At 41.8% G+C, this 20,965-nt stretch overlaps 1 protein-coding gene across 2 annotated transcripts in view; it reads right to left on the bottom strand.

Moving 5' to 3' along the window:
* Positions 1–20,965, bottom strand: part of GADL1 (glutamate decarboxylase like 1) — a 164,831-nt gene that overhangs the window by 107,887 nt on the left and 35,979 nt on the right. Inside the window, exons 4-9 of one of the 2 annotated variants that reach the window (XM_036084207.2) lie at positions 20,262–20,352; positions 16,458–16,564; positions 15,633–15,748; positions 9,470–9,549; positions 9,293–9,347; positions 3,894–4,010 (exon numbers count right to left, since the gene is read on the bottom strand). In XM_036084207.2, the coding sequence (XP_035940100.1) occupies positions 3,894–4,010; positions 9,293–9,347; positions 9,470–9,549; positions 15,633–15,748; positions 16,458–16,564; positions 20,262–20,352 (566 nt within the window). The remainder of the gene's footprint in view (positions 1–3,893; positions 4,011–9,292; positions 9,348–9,469; positions 9,550–15,632; positions 15,749–16,457; positions 16,565–20,261; positions 20,353–20,965) is intronic. The other variant, XM_078072720.1, reaches the window with a different exon arrangement.

Raw genomic sequence — 20,965 nt, forward strand, 5'->3', positions numbered from 1 at the left:
ATTTGACACTTCTATACATCACTGCGTGCTCACCAAGATAAGTGTAGTCACCATCTGTCACCATACATCATTATTACAATATTATTGGCTATTTTCCTTATGCTGTACTTTTCATCTCTGTGATTTCTTTATTTTGTAACAGGAATTTTGTGCCTCTTCATCCCCTTCACTTATTTCACCCACCCCCCAACCCACCTGTGTGGCAACCACCAGTTTGTTCTCCGTATTGAAGAGTAAGATAGACAATATCCCTGGCAACGCTGGATGGCGTTCTCCCAGACACAACGTACAAACGTTGATAGTGAGGCATGGGCTGAGGGCTGACCTTCAGAATAATAAATGCGGCTCGTGCTTGACAGGGTGGACAGAGGGATACACAGGAACTCATGGCCAACGAGGAAGGGCCTAGGTGAATCCTATTAATTAGATCTTTTCAGCCAAACAGCTTTCAGAAGGTTTTGCCAATCAAAAATCTAAGAGTGAGAGAAAGGAAGCCCGGGACTTTGGGAAGATGTACACTGGAGACTTATACATTATGAACAAAGGACAAGATGGCTGAAAATAGGAAATGGAAGGAAGCCCCACAGTCAGGAAGTCTGGAGGGAATAGAGGGGGATCAACGTGGCTAATAAGGAAGTCAGTCTGGTCCTTGCAATTGAACAGATTTCTAAGTTTTAATCTGTAGGGCGAGGAAAGGTGATGGCTGTGAGGAAATTTGAGGGGACCAGCTTGGGCTCTGTTGAATGCCTCCATGGTTATCGAAACCACACAATGTTGCCTTGGGAATGGAGTCATTATTACCTCAAACTTTTAGTGGAAAAATTAAGGTTCAGAGGTGGGAGGTGACTTGTCCGAGGTCTCACAGGCATTAAGTATTAGATTTGGGAGCCAAAGCCCGTTCCTGCTTCAGGATAACATCATAGCTTAGGTCCCCATGGTAGAATACAGCGTGGGGAGCTGAAGGTGATGGAAGGAGGTGAGCTCAGGAGCCTCGCACACCACACTCACACACCTTCCCTTCTCCTGCACCACCTTCTGCCTCCTCTTCTTCCCCCCAAAAATAAACAAATGCTCCCAATCCTAGTGCATGGAAGTTTTAAAATCACATCAACTCTTTCGAGGCATTAGCTCCCTGGTTTAGAGGGGCTTGGCAGGGTCAGGAACAGCTCCTCCACAGACTTAGTCCTCAAAAGAGCTGATGGGAGAAGAACCACAGCCCCGAGGGCAGTGCCCTACTTCTATTTGCTTCACTTTCTGAATTCCTAACCCTCAAACTTGCAAAAACAGCAAACCAATTACCTAATTGTTGAAGAAGCGAGGTTTTTCACCTCAGGGAGGGCCGTCATTTAGGGAGCTAGGCCTACCTGTTGGGCACCACACTTACCATGTTACTTAACATTTTTCTCTTTAATTCGTTAGTTAAGAAATTAATAGTAAGACCAATCCACACAGGGAAGTGGAGGCAAGGGTGGAATTGAGATCTGGCAGCTTCTAAAGCCCCTGACTTTAAATACAGTGTTTCCTACCTCCCCTGGGACTTGGAACGAAGAGTGGGCGGGACACGTCAGGACGCTCTGCTGGGAGCGCCAGGTTTCGCAGCAGCCACAGCCTCTGCCTCAGAGAAGAGCCAGACCAGCCAGAACTTTCTAGTCTGAGGCAGAGGCTGAAGTAACATTTGCCCTCCTGGAGAAAGAGAAAACTAAAGTTTTCCTTATGCTGTTGTGTAAAGAAGCATTGTAATTAACCAAACATAAGACACTATCCAATGTGAGTCACCATTTTTTGTGTACCACAAAGAAAGAAAAAAAAAAATGACATCAGCATACCAACTTCAGCTCCGTTAAAATGTAAACAAAATCAGTGCATCTTAGAATGAATAAAATATGTTACATATGCAGGGCAACTCGATTTTATGAAACACTCAGGAGGATCAGCAACCATAATTACAGTTAAAAAAATAAATAAAGTGGATGCCAGTTTTAATATTTTAAAGGATTTTTAAAATATTTTCTAGAAAATTTCAAACAGGCCAAGGTAACTACTGCAATTTTGTTGATTTTTATCTTTAAGCTTAATAAACTATACATGGTGTACGAAGTTTCTTCAAGATAAGCTACGTGTTCCTTTATCAAATTTTATCAACAGATTCAATATTATTACAATAACAATATAATGTAATATTACCTTATATCCAGCCTGTCATATTAAAGCATGAGTGAATATTGTCTCAATCTGAGAGTTAATTTCTTTACCAGGTCAGATAAACTGTTGTCCAATTCTGTCTAATACTACTAGATGCCTACTATGTGCAAATCGAATAATTTGTGTGGCTTAAACATTTCCTCATAAAAGTGTTTCCTTCAAAAATCCCACCTTCAGGTTTGTTTTAGAAAATCTAGGGAGGTTTTCATTCATACTTCTAAGTCACAATTCTCTCTGAGCCTCTCTCAAGTCTCTTAATCTCACTCCCAATTTAGAAACTGCTGTACTTGCAATGCTTTCCATAAACTATATAATCCATATTTGATGTTTCTTTTATGAGAATGGAATTTTTAAGTACAACTGCTGATAGATTTGATTTTTCCCCCTTATTTCCACAGTCACAAAGTAGTCACTTCATATTATCTTTTAGGACATAATGTATTATTATGCTCCAAAGTCTATAAAAATCAGTAAGATAAAAGTTGAAATGTGAACAGATACAAATGCTACAATCCCATTTAAAGTCACAAATAATCCACCTGAAGGATTGTCACTGGCATACTAATAGAGCCCGGAACTCGAGTGAGCTTTATATCATGGCTGCTTTTACCGAGTATTAGCATATGCTTAATGAAAGCCTTGAGCTGCTGAAAAATTCTCTCTGTAACGAAGACACTTTACTTTGAAAGCCTAAGATCATACAAACTATAAAAGTGTGTGTAGGTATATCCCCCAAATGCTGTTACCTTCCGTTCAAAAAGTCAAAAATAGCATTCTTTCTTTTTCTGCCAAGTAGGCTATGAATCACTCACTTACCAGAAGAAAGTTCCCTACAGTGTCATCAGCAAGTTCAACCGTCCCTTCTATTGGATTGAATCAAACTAATTAACTCCTAGTTTTACAAAAAAAAAAAAAAAAGAAGAAGAAGAAGAAGAAAGAAAACACAAAAAGCTCAACAAGCATTCATAACTGTCTGAATTCAGATTTTTAACCCTGGATGAGTAGAATTTAAAGAGTTACCTTTAATTAAGAAAAAAATTTATTATGAACAACCCCAGGACTTACAAAGTTAGTTAGAAAAAAAAAAAGCCAATTCTTTAAGTCAGAAAATTATGAAGAATGTAAGTTATCCCAATCCCTCTCAAATAATTATCTATGATGGATCCAGATAAAACCTGCTTTAATGATAGCATGCAATTATTAATGCAGCTGTTTGCATTTGCCGGCTGATTGGAATCATGTAATCGCAGAGCTACAAGATACTTTACAGACCACATCAGCCACTTCCCTCTTTATAAATGAAACCAAAGCCCAAACAGCTAAGGTTGCAATGAAGAAGAGGCCGACTGGAGCCCAAAGTCAAAGTCTCTTGATTTTGTAGTTCAATGTGTCCCTCATCCCGTGCTGCCTCAGTGACAGCAGATGCAAGGGACCAAAGAGAATGGTTCGTGGGAGAAGAGGAAATAAAATGGAATCTGGAAAACAAAACCAAAATTTACATCAAGTCTTGGCATCTTCTTCTCTATTACCTTATGGAAAAAAGCAGATTTATTTCCCTTAATTAGAAATACACACTTAAATTAAAGTAGCTGGGGACCTCACGTCTAGTTTCTGAGAACACAAAAGATTTCCCACCAAAGCTGCAAATAGACTAGAAAGTTAACCCGATGCGCACATACAAATGCACTTACGTCCACATGAAGCCAGAGGCCATGCCTCTCACAGATGTCTGCTATTTCATCCAGAGGATCAAAGGCTCCCAACACAGTTGTACCAGATGTGGCACAGACGAGAAACGGAGCTGCTCCCTGTGAGGAGGACCCACACACAAGAACCGTCACCACCACCACTAAGTCTGTCCTGTAGTAGGTTGGTAAACATAATGTTTATGCAGCCAAAAATTTATCTGGTTCCTTTGGAGGTAATCATTCAGACACAGTGTTTTTCAGCTTCTCTACAATATGGTCCCTTGTCCTTTCCAAGAGGTCAAGGAAACCAAGACAATGCTATGACAACAAGAGTCTTTTTTCCCAACTCCACATGCACCTTTAACTGTTTTTACTCTCATTTTCTTTCTCAAGTGTTTTCTGTTCTTTAGATTTCCCACATACAAAGTGAGTAACCTCCACTGCAATTGCAAAATGGCCTTCTGTGTGATTCCTACCTCCTTTGGGGGGTGATTCACTGGGTCCCGAAGGCCAGCATTGTTACACCTCCACAGAATAAAAACAAAGATGATTGGAAAATAAACAGCTCGAGGTGCAAACCACAGAGGTCTGTCTGCCTGTCTCCTTATCAAGTAAGTGCAGTTACAGAACAAAGAGAGTGATCAGGTACAAATTGGCAACAAATGGGGATAGTGTAACCTCATTGGGATACACTTTCCAAAATGGGTGCCCCAACAGAGAAATCCATTAGAATGTTCTAGAAAAGAGAACCTGCATCACTCCTACCATGACTCTGCCTCTTCATACAGCTGATGGCTGCACCTTATAGAGTGAAGAGGTGCCAGAGGGCAACAGAGGTGGGCGGGGAGAAGGGAGACTGTGGGAACACACACAAAGATGGATGGTAATTCCGGCCAAGCTAGCCAAGCACCCTGGCCCCATAAGGAACTTTATAGCAGCCAGGTAGAGAGAAGTGCATGAGGTTGTTTCCTCACAGATTTGCCCCAGCATGTCAGCAAAGATGTACTGCTCACTGTGGAAGTGTCCTGGAGGGATAATTTGCAGACAAAGGTAGGGGTGGGGGAAGGGATGAGAACCCTAAAACTAGAGCACTTGAGGACTAAGGGACAAGAGCGTTCCCTGCCTATAAAAGTCATTTTACCTCCATTTAGGATGGAGTCATTTTGTTCTCTCGGTTTTATCTTAAAGCTCAGTTGTTCTTGCAATATATTTTTATGTCCCATTTAATGTCAGGAGTTATTCCTTTTGAACCAGACTCCTTCCAATTTAGCTGACCTTTGACAGAAAGAAGTTATTTCTCAATAGAAAGTGGAGCAGAGCAATGACACCTGGGCCACATCTTTAAATCGAGATGCAAAGGAAACAAAGCGATGGTACACAATGAATCCATTTGCCATCTGGGGAGACGGTTGTGACACATGGACTCCAGTCCACAGGAAACTGTTAGAGCAGGGCCAGTGGGGGATGGAGCCCCTGGGGAACCACCTCCTTTGGGAATTCTTCCCTGTGCTCAACTACCCACAGATTACATCTTTATCATGTCAGTGACCGAAATAAAATGAGACCAGATTTACATCAATCATTAAAAGGAAGAGAAAAAGTAATTTCCTAAAAACACGGAAGGTGTCTTTAATGTTTGGAGTGTTCCTCGTAAACTATGTGACACCCTGGCAGTTGTGAGAAAATACTTTTGCAAGCTATTACAGCCTATTAATGAGTTTTCCTCACCTTTTTAACAATCTAGCTATAAATATCAGGCCCCAGACATCAAACTTTTGCAACCTGGATTTAACCTTCCAACTTTCTTTTTTTTTCCTTTCTCGTATCTCCTGCTATTAATGAGAAAATTCAGTGGAAACAGTATTGATTGTGTGCTGCTGATGAACTGTATTCCCTAAGGAAGTTTGTCATGTGAAACAATCATACACAAAAATACTTTCAAATATTCAGCAGTTATACGAGTCTGATCTTTTCATGAGAACTTTAGAACCTCTGATGCTCTGTGGTTTTCACCATCTTTGGAATGGCGTCAAGTAAAGGTCACTGCTCAACAGATTTTTAATGGATTGTGGTGGGCCAGGGAAATAAATCCCAGCAGGAAAAAAAAAAATTAATGTACTATCCCCACACCTGTAACAATACAAGCTCAAAGCTTGACACAAAAGAGCTAGGTCTAAAGCTATTGAAAAAATAAATAAATAAACTAATCACCAGATATTATCTCAGAATGGATACAAGGTTTGTCCTTGGTGAATCCAGGCTCAAGTTTTAACTAACTTGAAAGAAAACTGAGGAGACATATCAACTCTCACTCCATGCCCCTACTTTAAAATGCGCCTAAAGCAATTTTCACTTTTTCAAAACTCCTCTTTGCAAGTTCTCAACTTTAGGATATGTCAGTTTCATGTACTTTCATTGCCGAAACAAACAAAAATTTGTACAATGAAAATAACAATGACTGCCGTGGAATAAAACCCACCAAATATGCTAGATTATCCCTAATGATTCTAAAAAAGAAAAACCATTTTGGCTATCTTTAGGAGATGCGAAGCAACTAACTCACTATTCTGAAAACTGGTACACAAGGGGGAAGAATCAATCATTTATCCTGCCCTGGTTGTGCAAACGGTTCCCTTAGGGAAACCAAATAAGAATGAGGGAAGGTTTTCCTTCCTGGTAGTAAGCCTACTAAATGAAGGAGGAAAGAGAGAACAAGAACATCACCTAATGAAATAATGGGTCTAGACAATGATCATCAATGGCAGCAAAAATCATGAGGTGAGAGGCTGATGTGGAGCTCTGTAATAGATGGACTCATAATACAAGAACCCACCGATCAATGTTAGCAAGAAAAGAGACAGGAGATGTGTCCTGATTAAAGGACAAAATGCCACCTGTGAAGCCTTCCTGGTAAAATTTCCAATCTGAATCCCACTGAGTCTCAAGATCCCACTGACAAATTACAGGAAATATAGAGAACAGATAGGTTGTACAAGGGAGGGAGCACTTAGATTCTCAAATTCTTGACATAATCTACAAGATCCACAAAACTCTTGTGGAAAACTCTACAGGACAAAGGACTTGGTTTCTTCAACAGATCAATTGCAGGGAGAGAAAAAAGGAGGAGGGAGAAGCTACAGATTAGAAAAGATTTGTGTGATGAATCAACCAAATGCAACATATGGACCTTGAATCCTTACTCAAACAAGCCAGCTATTAAAAAAATGCAAGAGGAAAAATTTTAATATAGAATAAAATTTGATGATACTAAGAATTTATTTCTTGTAATGGTGTGTGTGTGGTTTTTTCTTTTAATAAAGAGAGAGTACATACCTTTTTACAGATATACTGAACTATTTATAGATCAAATGGTATGATGTGTGAGATTTGCTTCAAACTAATCTAGTGGTGGTGGGAGGGGATGGGGTACAGAGAGAACAGAGCAGAAGCAGAACAGGGCAGAAGCTCACAGTTGTTGAAGTTGCATGATGGGTATATAGAGACTCGTTAGATTAGTTTTTATATATTTGAAATTTTCCATAATGAAAAGTTTACAATTCAAGAAAGAAAGAAAGAGAGAAAAAGAGAGGGGGAGAGAGGAAGGAAGGAATCATATGAACCACACAGAAATCACAGTCAATATTTCCACACACCCCCCACCCCACCAAGAAGCATTAATGACATAAACAAAGTTCTCTTTGATAGGAACTTCTGTAGAAGATAAAACTAGAAAAAAAAAGATAAAATTAGAACACAATATCTGTGGTTCACAGCAGAACAAACAGGTTGTAATATAGAATTTTACCCAAGAGTGAATGAAATCTGATAATCTGTCTCACCAGACAGGTTTCAAGTCCTCTTGTTATTGGAATATTAAAAAAAAAAAGAGAGAGAGAGAGAGATAAATATAGATCTAAGGACACACAACTGAAGCCAGTACACCTGAATTTTTAAGTACAGGGGCGCCTGGGTGGCTCAGTCGTTAAGCGTCTGCCTTCGACTCAGGTCATGATCTCAGGGTCCTGGGATCGAGCCCCACATCGGGCTCCCTGCTCAGCAGGAAGCCTGCTTCTCCCTCTCCCACTCCCCCTGCTTGTGTTCCCTCTCTCTCTCTGTGTCTCTCTCTGTCAAATAAATAAATAAAATCTTTAAAAAAAAAAAGAATTTTTAAGTACAGAATTTCAAACCAAATACAGTGAACTAGCATGCTCTGGTGACAAGGTGATTTTTATGAAAAAATTAAAAATATAAAGAGTAAAATAACAGAAATGTATTAAAACAAAAAGTAAAAATAAAAGAGCCTATCTTTCTTAGAGTGTGGAATCCTATAAGGAGAGATATACCTGGGGCGCCTGGGTGGCTCAGTCGATAAGCGTCTGCCTTCCTCTCGTGTCATGATCCCAGGGTCCTGGAATCGAGCCCCATGTCAGGCTCTGTGCTCAGTGGAGAGCCTGCTTCTCCCTCTGCCCCTCCCCCTGCTTACACTCTTTTCTCTCTCTCTCTCTCTCTCACTGTCTCTCTCAAATAAATAAATAAAATCTTTTAAACAAAACAAAGCAAAAAAAGACAGAGAGAGATACTTCTAACCCAGCTCAAAACAAGGCTTTTCAGTTGTCAGCAGCTTTAGCAGTTTCGCGCCCGACTCTGTTCCTACCTACTGGAAACTTGTGGGGGAACAGTCCTGAAGCTCCGAAGCAGTGAGAGCTGTGGTGGGATGGGAGGAAGCAGTGAAGCAGGTGCACCTAATCCAGCGGGCTTTTGGTCCAAGAAGCAAGATGGCTGCCTCTAGGGCAATGGAACACCACAAAGGTGTCAGGGCCCAGCCTTGGCTGGAGTATAGCAGGTGAGTAGGGCAAGGCCTTGCCATCCCAGCAACGGCCATGCCAACTTTAATATATTGTGGCAGCTAAGGAAGAGCAGACATTCTGCCAGAGCTGACATACTAGACACAGACCCAAGACAGGGGGATGGTTCCTGTGATGGGCTTTGGGTGGAAGCAACCTGGAGCACAGACTGATCAAGAAATCGAAATCATTCTGAAGGCAACCCAGAGACAACTGGCCTGGCCTCCAGAACTTCAGCCCGTAGTTAGGTAGGAGAGTGGATGCAGGGGCCCTGCTGGAGAGGCTGGGCTCATCTTTTCAGGCTAATTCTAGGCAAGAATCGGGAATATGGTGATGTCAGCGTTTTAACAGGCTCCAGCCACCTGGGAATGAGAACATCTGAGAAACTGCACAGAACATGGAGAGCCAAGCACCTGGAAATAGAACATCTGTAAATGAGTTTTCCTATTTTAATTCTAACAAGCTCTCTTCTCTCTCCCACACACAGAAACGATTCTGGCTGTTTGCATTCCCTCCCTCATACCCAGACGCGGGCCTACGTTTTCTTCCCCCTCTCACCTCTTTGCTGGCTTGCCAGATTTGCCTCTCCAGCTCCGCAGGTATCATCTTACCTCTAGGAGACACAGATTTGAGGCACTCAGGTATGTTTAGTCATGAACAAACATTGGTACTGCTTTTTAAAAAGCATGAATTCCCCCCTCCGCCCACCAGGCTTCCGGATCCTGTCCCCATTACCTTCCATCTGTTTCCACAAAGCAAACATTCTCTGTACCAATCCCTAGAAAGGAGGCTGCTTTCTTCATAGAGTAATGACACTAAATTAAAAGGGACAAGGGGGAAAAGGAAAACATGAATACATAGCATGAAAAAAACCACTGCTTATTATCTGAAGTCATATGGCTGAGCCCAATCTTTGGAACGTTATTGTATAAAAGAAAAAGAAAGTAGTAATTCAAACGAGCTCCTTAATATAGCGGTTGAAAACACTGACTTTGGTTGGGATCAGAGAAACCAGGGTATAGTTTCAAGTTTTCCCAGTTACAGCTATGGAATCTTGAGAAAATAATGTACGCTCTCCAAGCCTCAATTTGCTCATTTCAGGTGGGTGTGTCAGAGCCTAATTCATCTGCTTTTCACAGAACTCAATGGGTTAGTATCTGTAAAAGGTCTAGCACAGAGCCTGGTCTAGGGAACAAACTTGGTCACTGGAAGCTGTTGTTTTTCCCTGACATTGAGAGAAGTTTCTCTTGATGCTACTAATAAAACTCAACATGAATGGAAACAGAATCCAGTCCACTGCTGACTCAAAACCCTCTGAGTAGGGAGCGAGACTCTGTTTCAAAAATTGCAATCGAGGGGCGCCTGGGTGGCTCAGTCGTTAAGCGTCTGCCTTCGGCTCAGGTCATGATCCCAGAGTCCTGGGATCGAGCCCCACATCGGGCTGCCTGCTCAGTGGGAAGCCTGCTTCTCCTTCTCCCACTCCCTCTGCTTGTATTCCCTCTCTCGCTGTGTCTCTCTCTGTCAAATAAATAAATAAAATCTTTAAAAAAAAAAAATTGCAATCGCAAACCACAGAAGAATTTAATTATTTTCAAAAGCAAACAATGGGTTATAAATGCTGATCATACACTTGACCAATCTCGTTTAATATTGAATGTAAGATTGAAATTAGACACAGAGGAATGTGGCTAAAATCATAATAACAAAAGTAATAAAAATTTATGGACACCTTACTGTATGCAGCCCTGGCATGAATAGGAGGCTAATAGGAGGCTCTAGAATTAGGTCTGGTCTAGTTCTTACTGGAAATGGTAGTATATGCCTTAGATTGTTGGGCCTTTTCTTCCCTATGACATAAAGCCTATAAAATAATTAGCATTCAAACATTGGAGATGTCACTCTTTATACATTAGTGCGGACAGGTGGTCAATTAATTCTTTCTCGTGCCAGAAAAATGAAGGTGCTAAAGGACCTTATTATACTAAAAACCCTTAGTAATTTAATTTGTAGGTATGAATACATTAAAAGAGTAGTCATGCCTTCACACTTAACTTGATATAGTCCCTCAAATGTGGTAATTTTTTTTCTTCTTTTGTCAAGAAAGTTTTATTGGAAGCTCTTTTTTTTTTTCAACTCTATAAAAATAAATGCAGAAGTAACATCACCAGGAAAAATGAAACCACCCTACATAATTAATTTCCAGGTATCAAATAGGACACGGCGAAATGCCTGTAGGATGCACTCATTTCAAGTTGTTAGAAGAACATATGCATATTGAGGAGTAAGAATGTACATGAAAATGTAATTAATTCTCTACTTGCTACATCAGCCCACCCTAGCTAGGGTGACATAGCCAAGGTGAATTCTTTCTCACCAGAGACTTGGACTCTAGCAACCAACTATTGATCTCATGGTGATAAAGAGTAGCCTATTCCACTGGCATTTGCCAATAAGGAAAATCACATTGCTTTGCCCTAAAAAATAGCAGAGTGTCCCCAACCAATGGGTCTGCTGAATTAAAAAACTGGTATGCTGATGAAGAATAGCTTTGGTGGGGCTATATTTGGCTACCTCAGGGCAAAGTAGAATCCAATGTCAATCTCAAATGGATAGGGACAGATAAAAAAAAAAAAAAAATGTCTGCAAAACTGAAGTCTAAACATCTAAAGGCATCAGAGGAGGAAAAGAGCCCTGGAAGAGACAAAAAAAGAAAAAGAAAAGAAAAGAAAGAAGGCAATGCTTCAAATGTGCTGAGTAGTTGCAAGGAAAGGAAAAACCTAGAAGGCCGGAGTTCAGAAGTAGCTGCTGCCTTTAGAAACAAATGGTATTTGCTCCCCTCTCTGGCAAAAGATAAGTCAGTCATTCGTTCTAAGACCCAATCTCCCCTCCAGGTTTCATTCGTCTACGGAAGACACAAAAGTCTCAGGGGACATTTATTCCTATAACGATGAAACAGCAAGTGCCCCTATGAAAGATAGAAGGGCACTGACATTTTCCTTTCTGGTTCCTGCAAGGATTTTTTCTTTGACCTTGGGTTTCCCAAGGAACTGCGGCTTTCCCCCTCGAGTAGATTGTGTGCTGGGCACTTGGACTCCTTCTAGGGCTGACTAGTCTGGTGCTCAAATGAGCTCCAGGTGGTGGGGAAACCGGGGTCTGCGAATGTCCTCTGTTGGGGAATGAAGAAAAGGAACGTAGTACAGGGACCTCTCCAAGAGCACACAGCTGGTTCAACCCCCAAAGCAGAGTCAGAATTCAGATGGGCTACTCTATGCTCCGCCTGACGTCCTAAGAAGCACCTGCTCGCTGAGGGAGAATGCCTGCACTAACATCCAAACTCCAGTCAGACTCGCCTAGACAGAAGGGCCACGAAGAGGGTGAGTGAATGAGGTATGTGAGGAGGCATGACCTTGAGAAGTGTACCCTGGTCTCTCTCGCCCCATCCCAGCCTCCATCCTGCTAGAGAGGAACAAGGCCGCCTGCTGGCTGGCCTGGGAGGTCAGGGTTTCTCTTCTTCCCTCACTTTTTAGTAGCAGACAATGATCATTACTTTATGCTGATTCCCAAAAGGACTTGAATTATAAACCTACGATTTCTTTAAATTCAAGGAATTTATATCTAACTGCTAATCAAGCCACAAATTTATTACTTTTCTCCAAAAGTCCCTTCTCTTTGGTTCCTATTCAGCCTGGGGAGGCTACTGTGGATACATGGACAGTGCAGGGGGCTCTATCATGATGTTGCAAGTCTCCCTGGACAGTGAAATTATAATCAAAACCTCAAGTATGCAAATACACCTCCGGTGGTGAGTGCATATACTCTGCATTTGATGGTACAAGTCGGGGATGGAGTGGTTACCCTGGAGGCCACACAAAACAGGAAAAAGAAGCCCACCCAATAAACAGTACTGGAAAATAACCACAGGGCCTTGGCCAACACCTAAAAGCAAACAAGATTTGCAAAAAGCAAAAAGCCTAACATAGGGTTTAAGACCATTGAGGAAACACAACCGTCTTTAATTCTTTTTTTTTTAACCGATGAATTGATTTGTTATAGTAAGTGGTGAAGGTGATTGCCAAAAGATGAATTAAAATCATGCAACTATTATGACCTCAGTCTCTTCGGCAGAGCAGGGAAAGGAATGAGCAACAAGGTAGAGTCTGGATGAATGGGGTAAAAATCTGTATTTGGAGCTATCATGTGTTTGAAGCTATGGAGTTTTTCTGTGGCATTCACACTGATATAAGCTGAATGCTTGTGTCCCCTCAAAATTCATGTGTTTAATCCCTAACGCCCAATGTGGTAGGATTAGGTTGGGATGAGGTCAAGAGGGTGAGACTCTCATGGGATTACTGCCCTTATCCGGAGAGAAGACAGAGACCTCTCCCTCTGTCCCCTCGCATGAGCCCAGGAAAGGCCATGTGAGCACGCTGTGGTCCCCAAACCAGAACAGGCTCTCACCAGATAGCCAAATCTACCACCACCTTGAACTTGGACTTCCCAGCCTCCAGAACGGTGAGGAATAAATGTCAGTTTTTTAAACCAGCTGGTCTATGATATTTTGTTACAGCAGCCCAAGTAAACTAAGATGTATATTTAGTTCTTGGTTTTCTGGCTCCATCTTCTGCTGCCATGTTAGCCAGGGCATATATTTTACCTCTTTTTGCATATATATCTCCACTGGAGATAAAAAAATAATACTAGTTCTGTTTTCCCAACTGCATGAGGTTTCAATTTCTTTTCACTCCCAATCTGCCAGCTACACCTGTGTCCCTGATCTCTCCCAGGCATAATCTTTATTCTAGGCTTCCATAGAATTCCTTCCCCCTTTCCAGAGCAATTATTCCAGAAGAGACCTCAGGTACATTTTAAGCCAATGAATGAAGAAGGCAAAAGTAAAAGCACTGAGCTGAAAGCAGGGGCCCTACTGAATCAGCTTTCTCAGGCATGGGAGCAACAATTCAAAAGAAGAGACTTTGCATGTTGGATATGCTGGCTTCCTCCAACTGAAATGCCAAAGTTTGGAACCCAGAAAGGGAAACTCGACTCCATAATAATCCCAAAGGACCAAGTGTTTTCCCCAGATGTCTCCATTCCCAAACATTCTTCGCTTGCTCTAGAAAAGCTTTCACGAAGAAGGGCTGAGTTAAGAATCTCAGATTAGAAGATTTCTTCCAGACGCCTCCCCACACTCAGCACCCACTTTGCACTTGGCACTGAACTAACCAGAGCAAAGGTCAGCCAGGGCAGGTGTAAAACATGGGGGGGGGGGCAAGTTTTCTTCCACTGCCCACCTCTTCGACCACAGTCTACCCCTTGGCAGTAATAAAGGAAATCATGCTCATAAAAGAAAATGACAGATACAGGAAAGGCCAGCTGGAAATAACAGAGAACGTTTAGAGTTTGCCCGCCTCATGTGTTTCACAGGAGACCTTGGATTATCAGAAAAGGTACGGAAGCTAAACTCTTCCTGCCAGGGACGGGGGCAGGAAGCAGTGGTGGGATAGACAGAGGCACCCACTGGAATGACACAAGAAGAGGAAAGGAAAAAAATAATCTCTTTCAGATGAGACTGTACTTCAGCTGTGCTATCCATTCTATCCACATTACGACAGCTAGGTAATTCTCCTCCTCCTAAGAAAACTAGCTAACGTTTTTGTGTATCTATAATGTGCCAGATGCTACTTTCCACGCATTAGCTCATTCAGTCTCTGCAACAACCCACTTAGCCATGACTACTGAGCTCATGTGGCTCCTGGGTGGTTAGGATGGCCCCAAATGGTTCCCTTCTCCCTGTGTCCATGTCCTTTGCCAGGGGACTTTGCAGCAAGTCCACCTACAAGATGGAGTCTGTTTTCCCAATTCTTGGATCTGAGCTCGTCGACATCACTTGCTTCACTGAGAAAATGAGGTGGAAATGACAATGTACCAGCTCTGAGCCTAGACTCAAGAGGCCTGGTGGGTGTCCATGTTGTTTTTCCCCTGGACCGCCGCCATGACTACCCACCTGGACTAGCCTGCTGGAGGATGAGAGACGCATGGAGCAGAGAGACCTCACTGGAGTCATCCTGGTCAGGCCCGCTCCTACCTCAGCCATTGGGCAGCCAACCCCCAGATACATAAGGGAGCCCCGCCAAGAGCAGCAGAAGAGTCCCAGCTATCCCAAGACTTGTAAAGCAGTGATATCTAGCTCTAGTTCTACACCACTGGGCTTTGGGGTAATTTGTTAGAGACAACAGCTAGCTGATACTTATTTTAACAAATTAGGAAACTGAGGCACAGAGGAATTAATCAACCTACCCAAGGTCACTCAGATAGTTAGTAGTGGCGACAAGAACTGAATGCAGGCAGCCTAGCTCGAAGCCAATGTACTTACCCACAGTCAGACCTCCCTACTTTGGTGAGGAGTAAAAGGCCATAGGGGATTGTGGCAACATGCAATGTGGGGAGTGGGGGGGTGGGTGTGTGATGTTCACCATTTCGGAATATCTCCCTTTCCTCTTGAAAAGCCTTTGTGTTACACATTTGAAGCAATCAGTTTTACAAGGAAATGTGAGGCTTCTGACAGAGCTGAGTGATCATCTAAGTTCTAATAAATAAGGCACTCAAAGAAGAGATTCACAGGAAGAGATAGCAGTTTCAAATTGAATGTTCTCTTTTCTCGGAGAAAAATGTTATAGACTATAAATTTTAAATAAAGGTGATGTACAAAATTGAGTGGCCAGGGATTACAATATCAAACCCATCAGAATTTCCTTTGGAATGAAATATGACATTATACTTAGGCATATTAGTCACACATGGATAGCATAAAAGCATATCAGAAGTCCCAAACAAACAAACCCCCTTAAATAATGCTTTCTCTGAAAATCTGTATCTGATATAAAAAATAATTTTTTACCTCTGCAGATGTGAAAAGGATTAATCTTGGCAACCCAGACAGCCCCTTTTCCTTAATATCAGGACAATATTTGTATCTAGCTAAATTCATTGCATACATATTGGACACTGAACCACCTGCAAAAAACAAAATTGAAATGGCATATTTATAGCATGAAATCATAGCTCCCTAAGTGCCAACCACAGGGGAAGACATCAACGGCTATGGCCGTTCTAGTCTAACGATGGATCCCCCCAAGAGTCATCCGAGCAGCATGCCCCACCCATGACTCTCACCCACTTCCTAACCCCCAATTACAGCAATTTCCAATCTCAGCAAAGACCGAAGTTTTGGTCTCTTCTCTCATTCCAGAGTTTTTCCAAACTAAAAGTTTCAATCTACGGACAAGGGCCAGTACCCAAGTCTTCGTAGTTAATGGTATTCTGTCTGTCACCTGACCAATAAGATGAGGATACAAGCTCATCTCTGGTCCCAAGAAAGGGCTGTAGGACAAACAACATGTGATTCAGAAACCTTCTCAAGTAGAATGGATTGAAAAATGTATAGCCCTTCCAAATTCCCAGCAGCAGATAATTTCATTTGTAAGATACAAATCCTAAATTGTAGACATCTCCTTGGTTTAATGTTTATGTCAGTTGTTTAGCATTTATGCAAAATGTTGCCACTCTGGAGAAAGGAATGAGCTAGATTCTCAACAAGTAAAATTATTCCTATCCAACTTTTTGGAATGTGTAAGTCTTCAAGGAGCTGTTCTTCATATAACACATGAATAAATGTTTAGGTGTTTGCAGTGGAAGGGAGATGGCAATAACTAGCTGTACTTACCTGGGTTAAATATTCCATCCCCTTCTTTCCAGCCAATAAATTCAATCATTTTCTTCAGAACCGCTTCTTCCACTAACAGAAACACTGGGGACACCTCATACGTATAACTAGATAGATATAAAAAACACTTCACTTCTATGACTAGAGTTACACATAGAGTTTTATTCAACCAAGTGGCTATGGAAGTGCAGGTAGAGTCTTTGGAAATTTATCCAATTGGAAATAGAGAAATGTGCAGTCGGTGATAGTGCTAGTCATGGTTTGATAGATGACAATAGGTGGGGGCCTTAGGGATACGCAAGCTACTTCAGCAGTCGTAATTTACAGGAACCCTTAAGGTCCACTGGGAGCGATAAAGGAAGTGCATCTAGATTCTTTGTATTAGCCATGAGCCGTGGCCATTTCATTCTTTGGATGCTGCTTTGGATGCTGGTTAAAGAAAAACCATTGTCAGGTGCCTGGGTGGCTCAACCAGTTGAGCAACTGCCCTCAGATTGGGTCATGATCTCGGGGTCCTGGGATCGAGGCCCACATTGGGCTCCTTGCTCAGCGGGGGGTCTGCTTCTCCCTCTCCCTCTGCCCCTCCCCCCAGTTTGTGCTTGCTCTCTCTCTCTCTTTCTCTCAAATAAATAAATAAATTCTTTTAAAAAAAAAGAAAGAAAGAAAGAAAGAAAAACCATTGTCATGGTAACCAGGTTTTATTAGGTTCCTATCATGAGTACCCTAACAGTCAGCTCTGGCTATTCTACAGGGAAACTACTCATCCCGAACTAGGGTTTTCTCCACTACATTCCTGTGCTGGCCCAAATGGGAAGTGCTCTGTGGGGCCTCTCTTATCATGTGATTTTATTGCAAAGCACTGCCCAAATCCCCTGTCCTTGAAGGTTTTGTTGCTCCAGGCTGGACCGTTGTTGTGGGAGAACACGAAGTTACCCCCTTTGGGAACGAACTGCCTCAGCTGCAGGGAGCTACCTTTCCCAAGGTCACAACCAGGTATAAAGGCCTGGCCATATGGGCCCAACTCCAGACCACTCTCAAGGGCCACTATAGCTCCAGAGATCTCCAAGGAGTCAGCCGAGGTTGCCATTGAGGCCCCATGACGGCTTGACTTCTGGCTCTGCCCACTCCTGCTGCCTTACCCTCCCATCACCCATGTGGATCCCAAGGGCATTCTTTAATAAACACCTTGCTCACTAAACTCCATCTAGAGCAGTTTCCCAGGGAACCCCACCTGGGAGGGTTACCATGCCTTGTTTCATAATATTTGAGTCTCTTCTTTCTCTAGGTAACTTGAGGGTGACTAAATTATCTATAATCTCCTCTAACAATTAAGCCATTACATTAAAGTGTATCTGAATAAACTTGTACTCCAAATATGTAAGCCAGGCAGACACACCTAGATTTGCACTCACAGAATTGAATGTGAATATTTTAACACCCAGAAGGGAAAACTTTGGAAATGAGGCAAAACAAAAACACAAAATGAAATGAAACAACAACAAAAAAACAGAACACCTATTATGTGTCACCTCCCTACCTCCCTACGTGCCCCAAGCGCTCTACAGACATCATGTTAATTTTCAAAAAATCCAGGTTCTACTTTCAACCATGCTAGGAAGCCAGTTCACACATATCAGAAGTGTGGGAAAAAGTCTATGTGTTTATGTGCACCTGCAAATATAAGTGAAATAATTGTTCACTTTAAAAAAAAAATAGTATGAAGCCTGCCTTTGAAAGCTGGCTCAACTGTAAACCTGGGGACAGGCATGGAGTTGGAGGAGAGGACGATATGGGATGCTCTCATGGCTTGCTCACATTTTGAGTGGATTGTTCAGCTTAGCAACAACTTAATACTTTGCAAACCGCTCCATGTTTCAGCGAAAAGAACCCAGACGAGAAGTTAGAAAATCCAGGACATAGAAGGAAAGGTTCAGAGAGTTGGGTAATTTTACTGTCTCTTCTGGCCCATCTACCACTTAACTCTTCTACTCACTATAAACTGGTATCATCTCGCATTACCCCACCAAGCCTTCTCTAACTGAAGTCACCAATGACATCTGTGTTGCCAATTCAAGGGACAATTTTTAGTCTCTGTCTTAGTTAAACACTCAACAGTATTATGATTCTAGACACACTCTCCTCCATGGTTTCCATGCCTTCCTGGTTGATTTTCTCCTTCTCCTCTGTCTCTCCATTGTAGGCTGGTCTTCTTCCTCCTAACCATGAGATTATTAGATGTCCTCAAGGCCCAGTCCCACGCTTCTGTCCTCACTCTATATTCTGTCTTGCAGACAGTGCTTCTCCATCCCCTGGTTTGTTTTTGTTCAAAGTGTCTTCATCCTGTTCATCAAAATCATTTGTTTGGCTTTGAAAATATATCAGTGCTTGGGACACAGCCATAGAAATTCAGATTTAATTGGTCTGGGTTGGGACCCAGGCCTCAATATATTTTTTGGAAATGTCCCAGGTTGATTCTGATGAACAGGAAGAGTTGAGCTTCACTGACTTAAGGAATCTCATCCACACATACTTTTCAATTACGCATCATTCCCCAGTAACTCCTAAATTGATAACTTTCATAGAGATATCGGAATTCCAGGCCTGTATATCTCTCAGCTTGGCTGATACATACTCTTGAATAGCTCAGAGTCACTGCAAACTCAAATTCTTGCAATTGAAAATTAAATTATTGCTCTTGCCTTTTTCATCACATCCCTGAAAACTGGTCCCCTCTTCCTATGCTTCTTATATCAATGAATGACATGACCATCAACCCAGCTAAAAAAGCCAGAAACCCAAGGATCATTGTATAAACCTCCTTCTTGTCCTCATTCCCAAGGTCCAATATATTATCCAGACCTTTCTGTTTTATCCTCTAAACAATTTTTCTCTCTCTCTTTTCTTACCACTTCTGTCTAAGTTCAAGCTACTGCCATCTCTCACCTAAGATAATGCCCTCCTGATCGGTCCCCTCCAATTCACTCTCCATATTTCAAGTGATCTTTTCAATAAGCAAATGGCATCTAATGATTTAGAAACCTTTAAAGGCTTTCCTTTGTACTTAGAATAACTCATAAACATGGCCCACTGGGTCTTGCATATCTGGTTCCTAACCATTTGTCCAATCATATCCTCCATTATGCTCCCCATCGCTTTCTGAGCAACACCTTCACTGACCTTTCAGTTCATAAGGTACGCCATTCTGCCTCCTGCCACAGGGCGTTTGTGCATGCTGTTCTCTCTGTTTGGAACTCGTCTCTTCTCTTTTCACCTAGTAAACCTTACTCATTCTTCAGCTCTTAGTTGTCATTTCCTCAGAGAAGACTTTCCTGAGCTCCCAACTAGGAAAAATTGTCCCACTTATATTTATAGCATCATCTACCTCTTCATATGCAAATTAAAATTTTACATTAATTTGTGTAGATAATTTTGATGAATTTGCATGGAGTATCTCCATCTCACTAGACTTTTTGCTTCATGAAGGCCAAGTCAAAGTTTGCTTCTATTCAAAGTATCTCTCCAGCACTTAGCAGAGACATGGCTCTTCATGCAGGAATGGATGACAAGTTGCTTAATCAATTTTCTCATCTGTTAAGTGGAGATAACCATGCCTGCATTAACCATCTTACAGTACCACTATCAAATCAAATAGCTCTTTAAAATACTGCTAAGTGTCATTCCATTATTTATGATGACACTGTACAAATGAAACCATGAAATAGAAATTCAAGAAAAAAACTTCGTCTACTTAAAAAACATCTCTAATGCATGCTCTATGTAAGAGTCCAGTAAAATGGTACTTACACACTTGGGTTTAATGCTTCTGTCATAAATCGGGCCACCAAGGAATAATAATCAAGTCCAGCATACAACTGGTTGAAAAATCTTGGATGGTCTGTAAATTTAAGCAGAGCATTCATCTACACAGCAATAAAAACGAAAAAGACTCTCCATACAGCGGTAACATAAATCAATCTTTCAGACAGCGAACGCAGCCAGATACAAAAGAGTATACACTGCATGAATCTACTTATATAGCATTCAATATGAGGCAAAGATGACCTATGGAGACTGAGGTTAGAATTCTGAGTACCTTTGGGAAGTTGGTATTGACTAGGAAGGGGCTTGAAGAAGGCTCTGGAGTGGCGTGAAGGGTCAACATCTTGATCTGGGAGATGGTTACGCACAGTTATGTGCGAATTCACTGAGCACTTGAGATCCGTCCACTCTACTGACCGTAAACTATGCCTCAGTTTTAAAAAGAATTCAAAATCTAATCATGTGCAAGGGGAACAAATTTTGAAGACCCACCTCATAACCCTGTCTTCTAAACAATAATATGTTTCTAAGCAACACTTGGGCACTCTCTTAAAAACTCCGGTTTATCTACTCCCCTTTTTCTACACCCCAGCTCCAAACCAGAACCCTTGAGAACTGGATTACTCAAACTATTTGTGCAGGTATCAAAGTCTGCTACCTTTATCTTCAGAAGATAATCCCTATCTTCC

Source organism: Halichoerus grypus, chromosome 1, assembly GCF_964656455.1.
Source record: "Halichoerus grypus chromosome 1, mHalGry1.hap1.1, whole genome shotgun sequence".
Taxonomy (NCBI): domain Eukaryota; kingdom Metazoa; phylum Chordata; class Mammalia; order Carnivora; family Phocidae; genus Halichoerus; species Halichoerus grypus.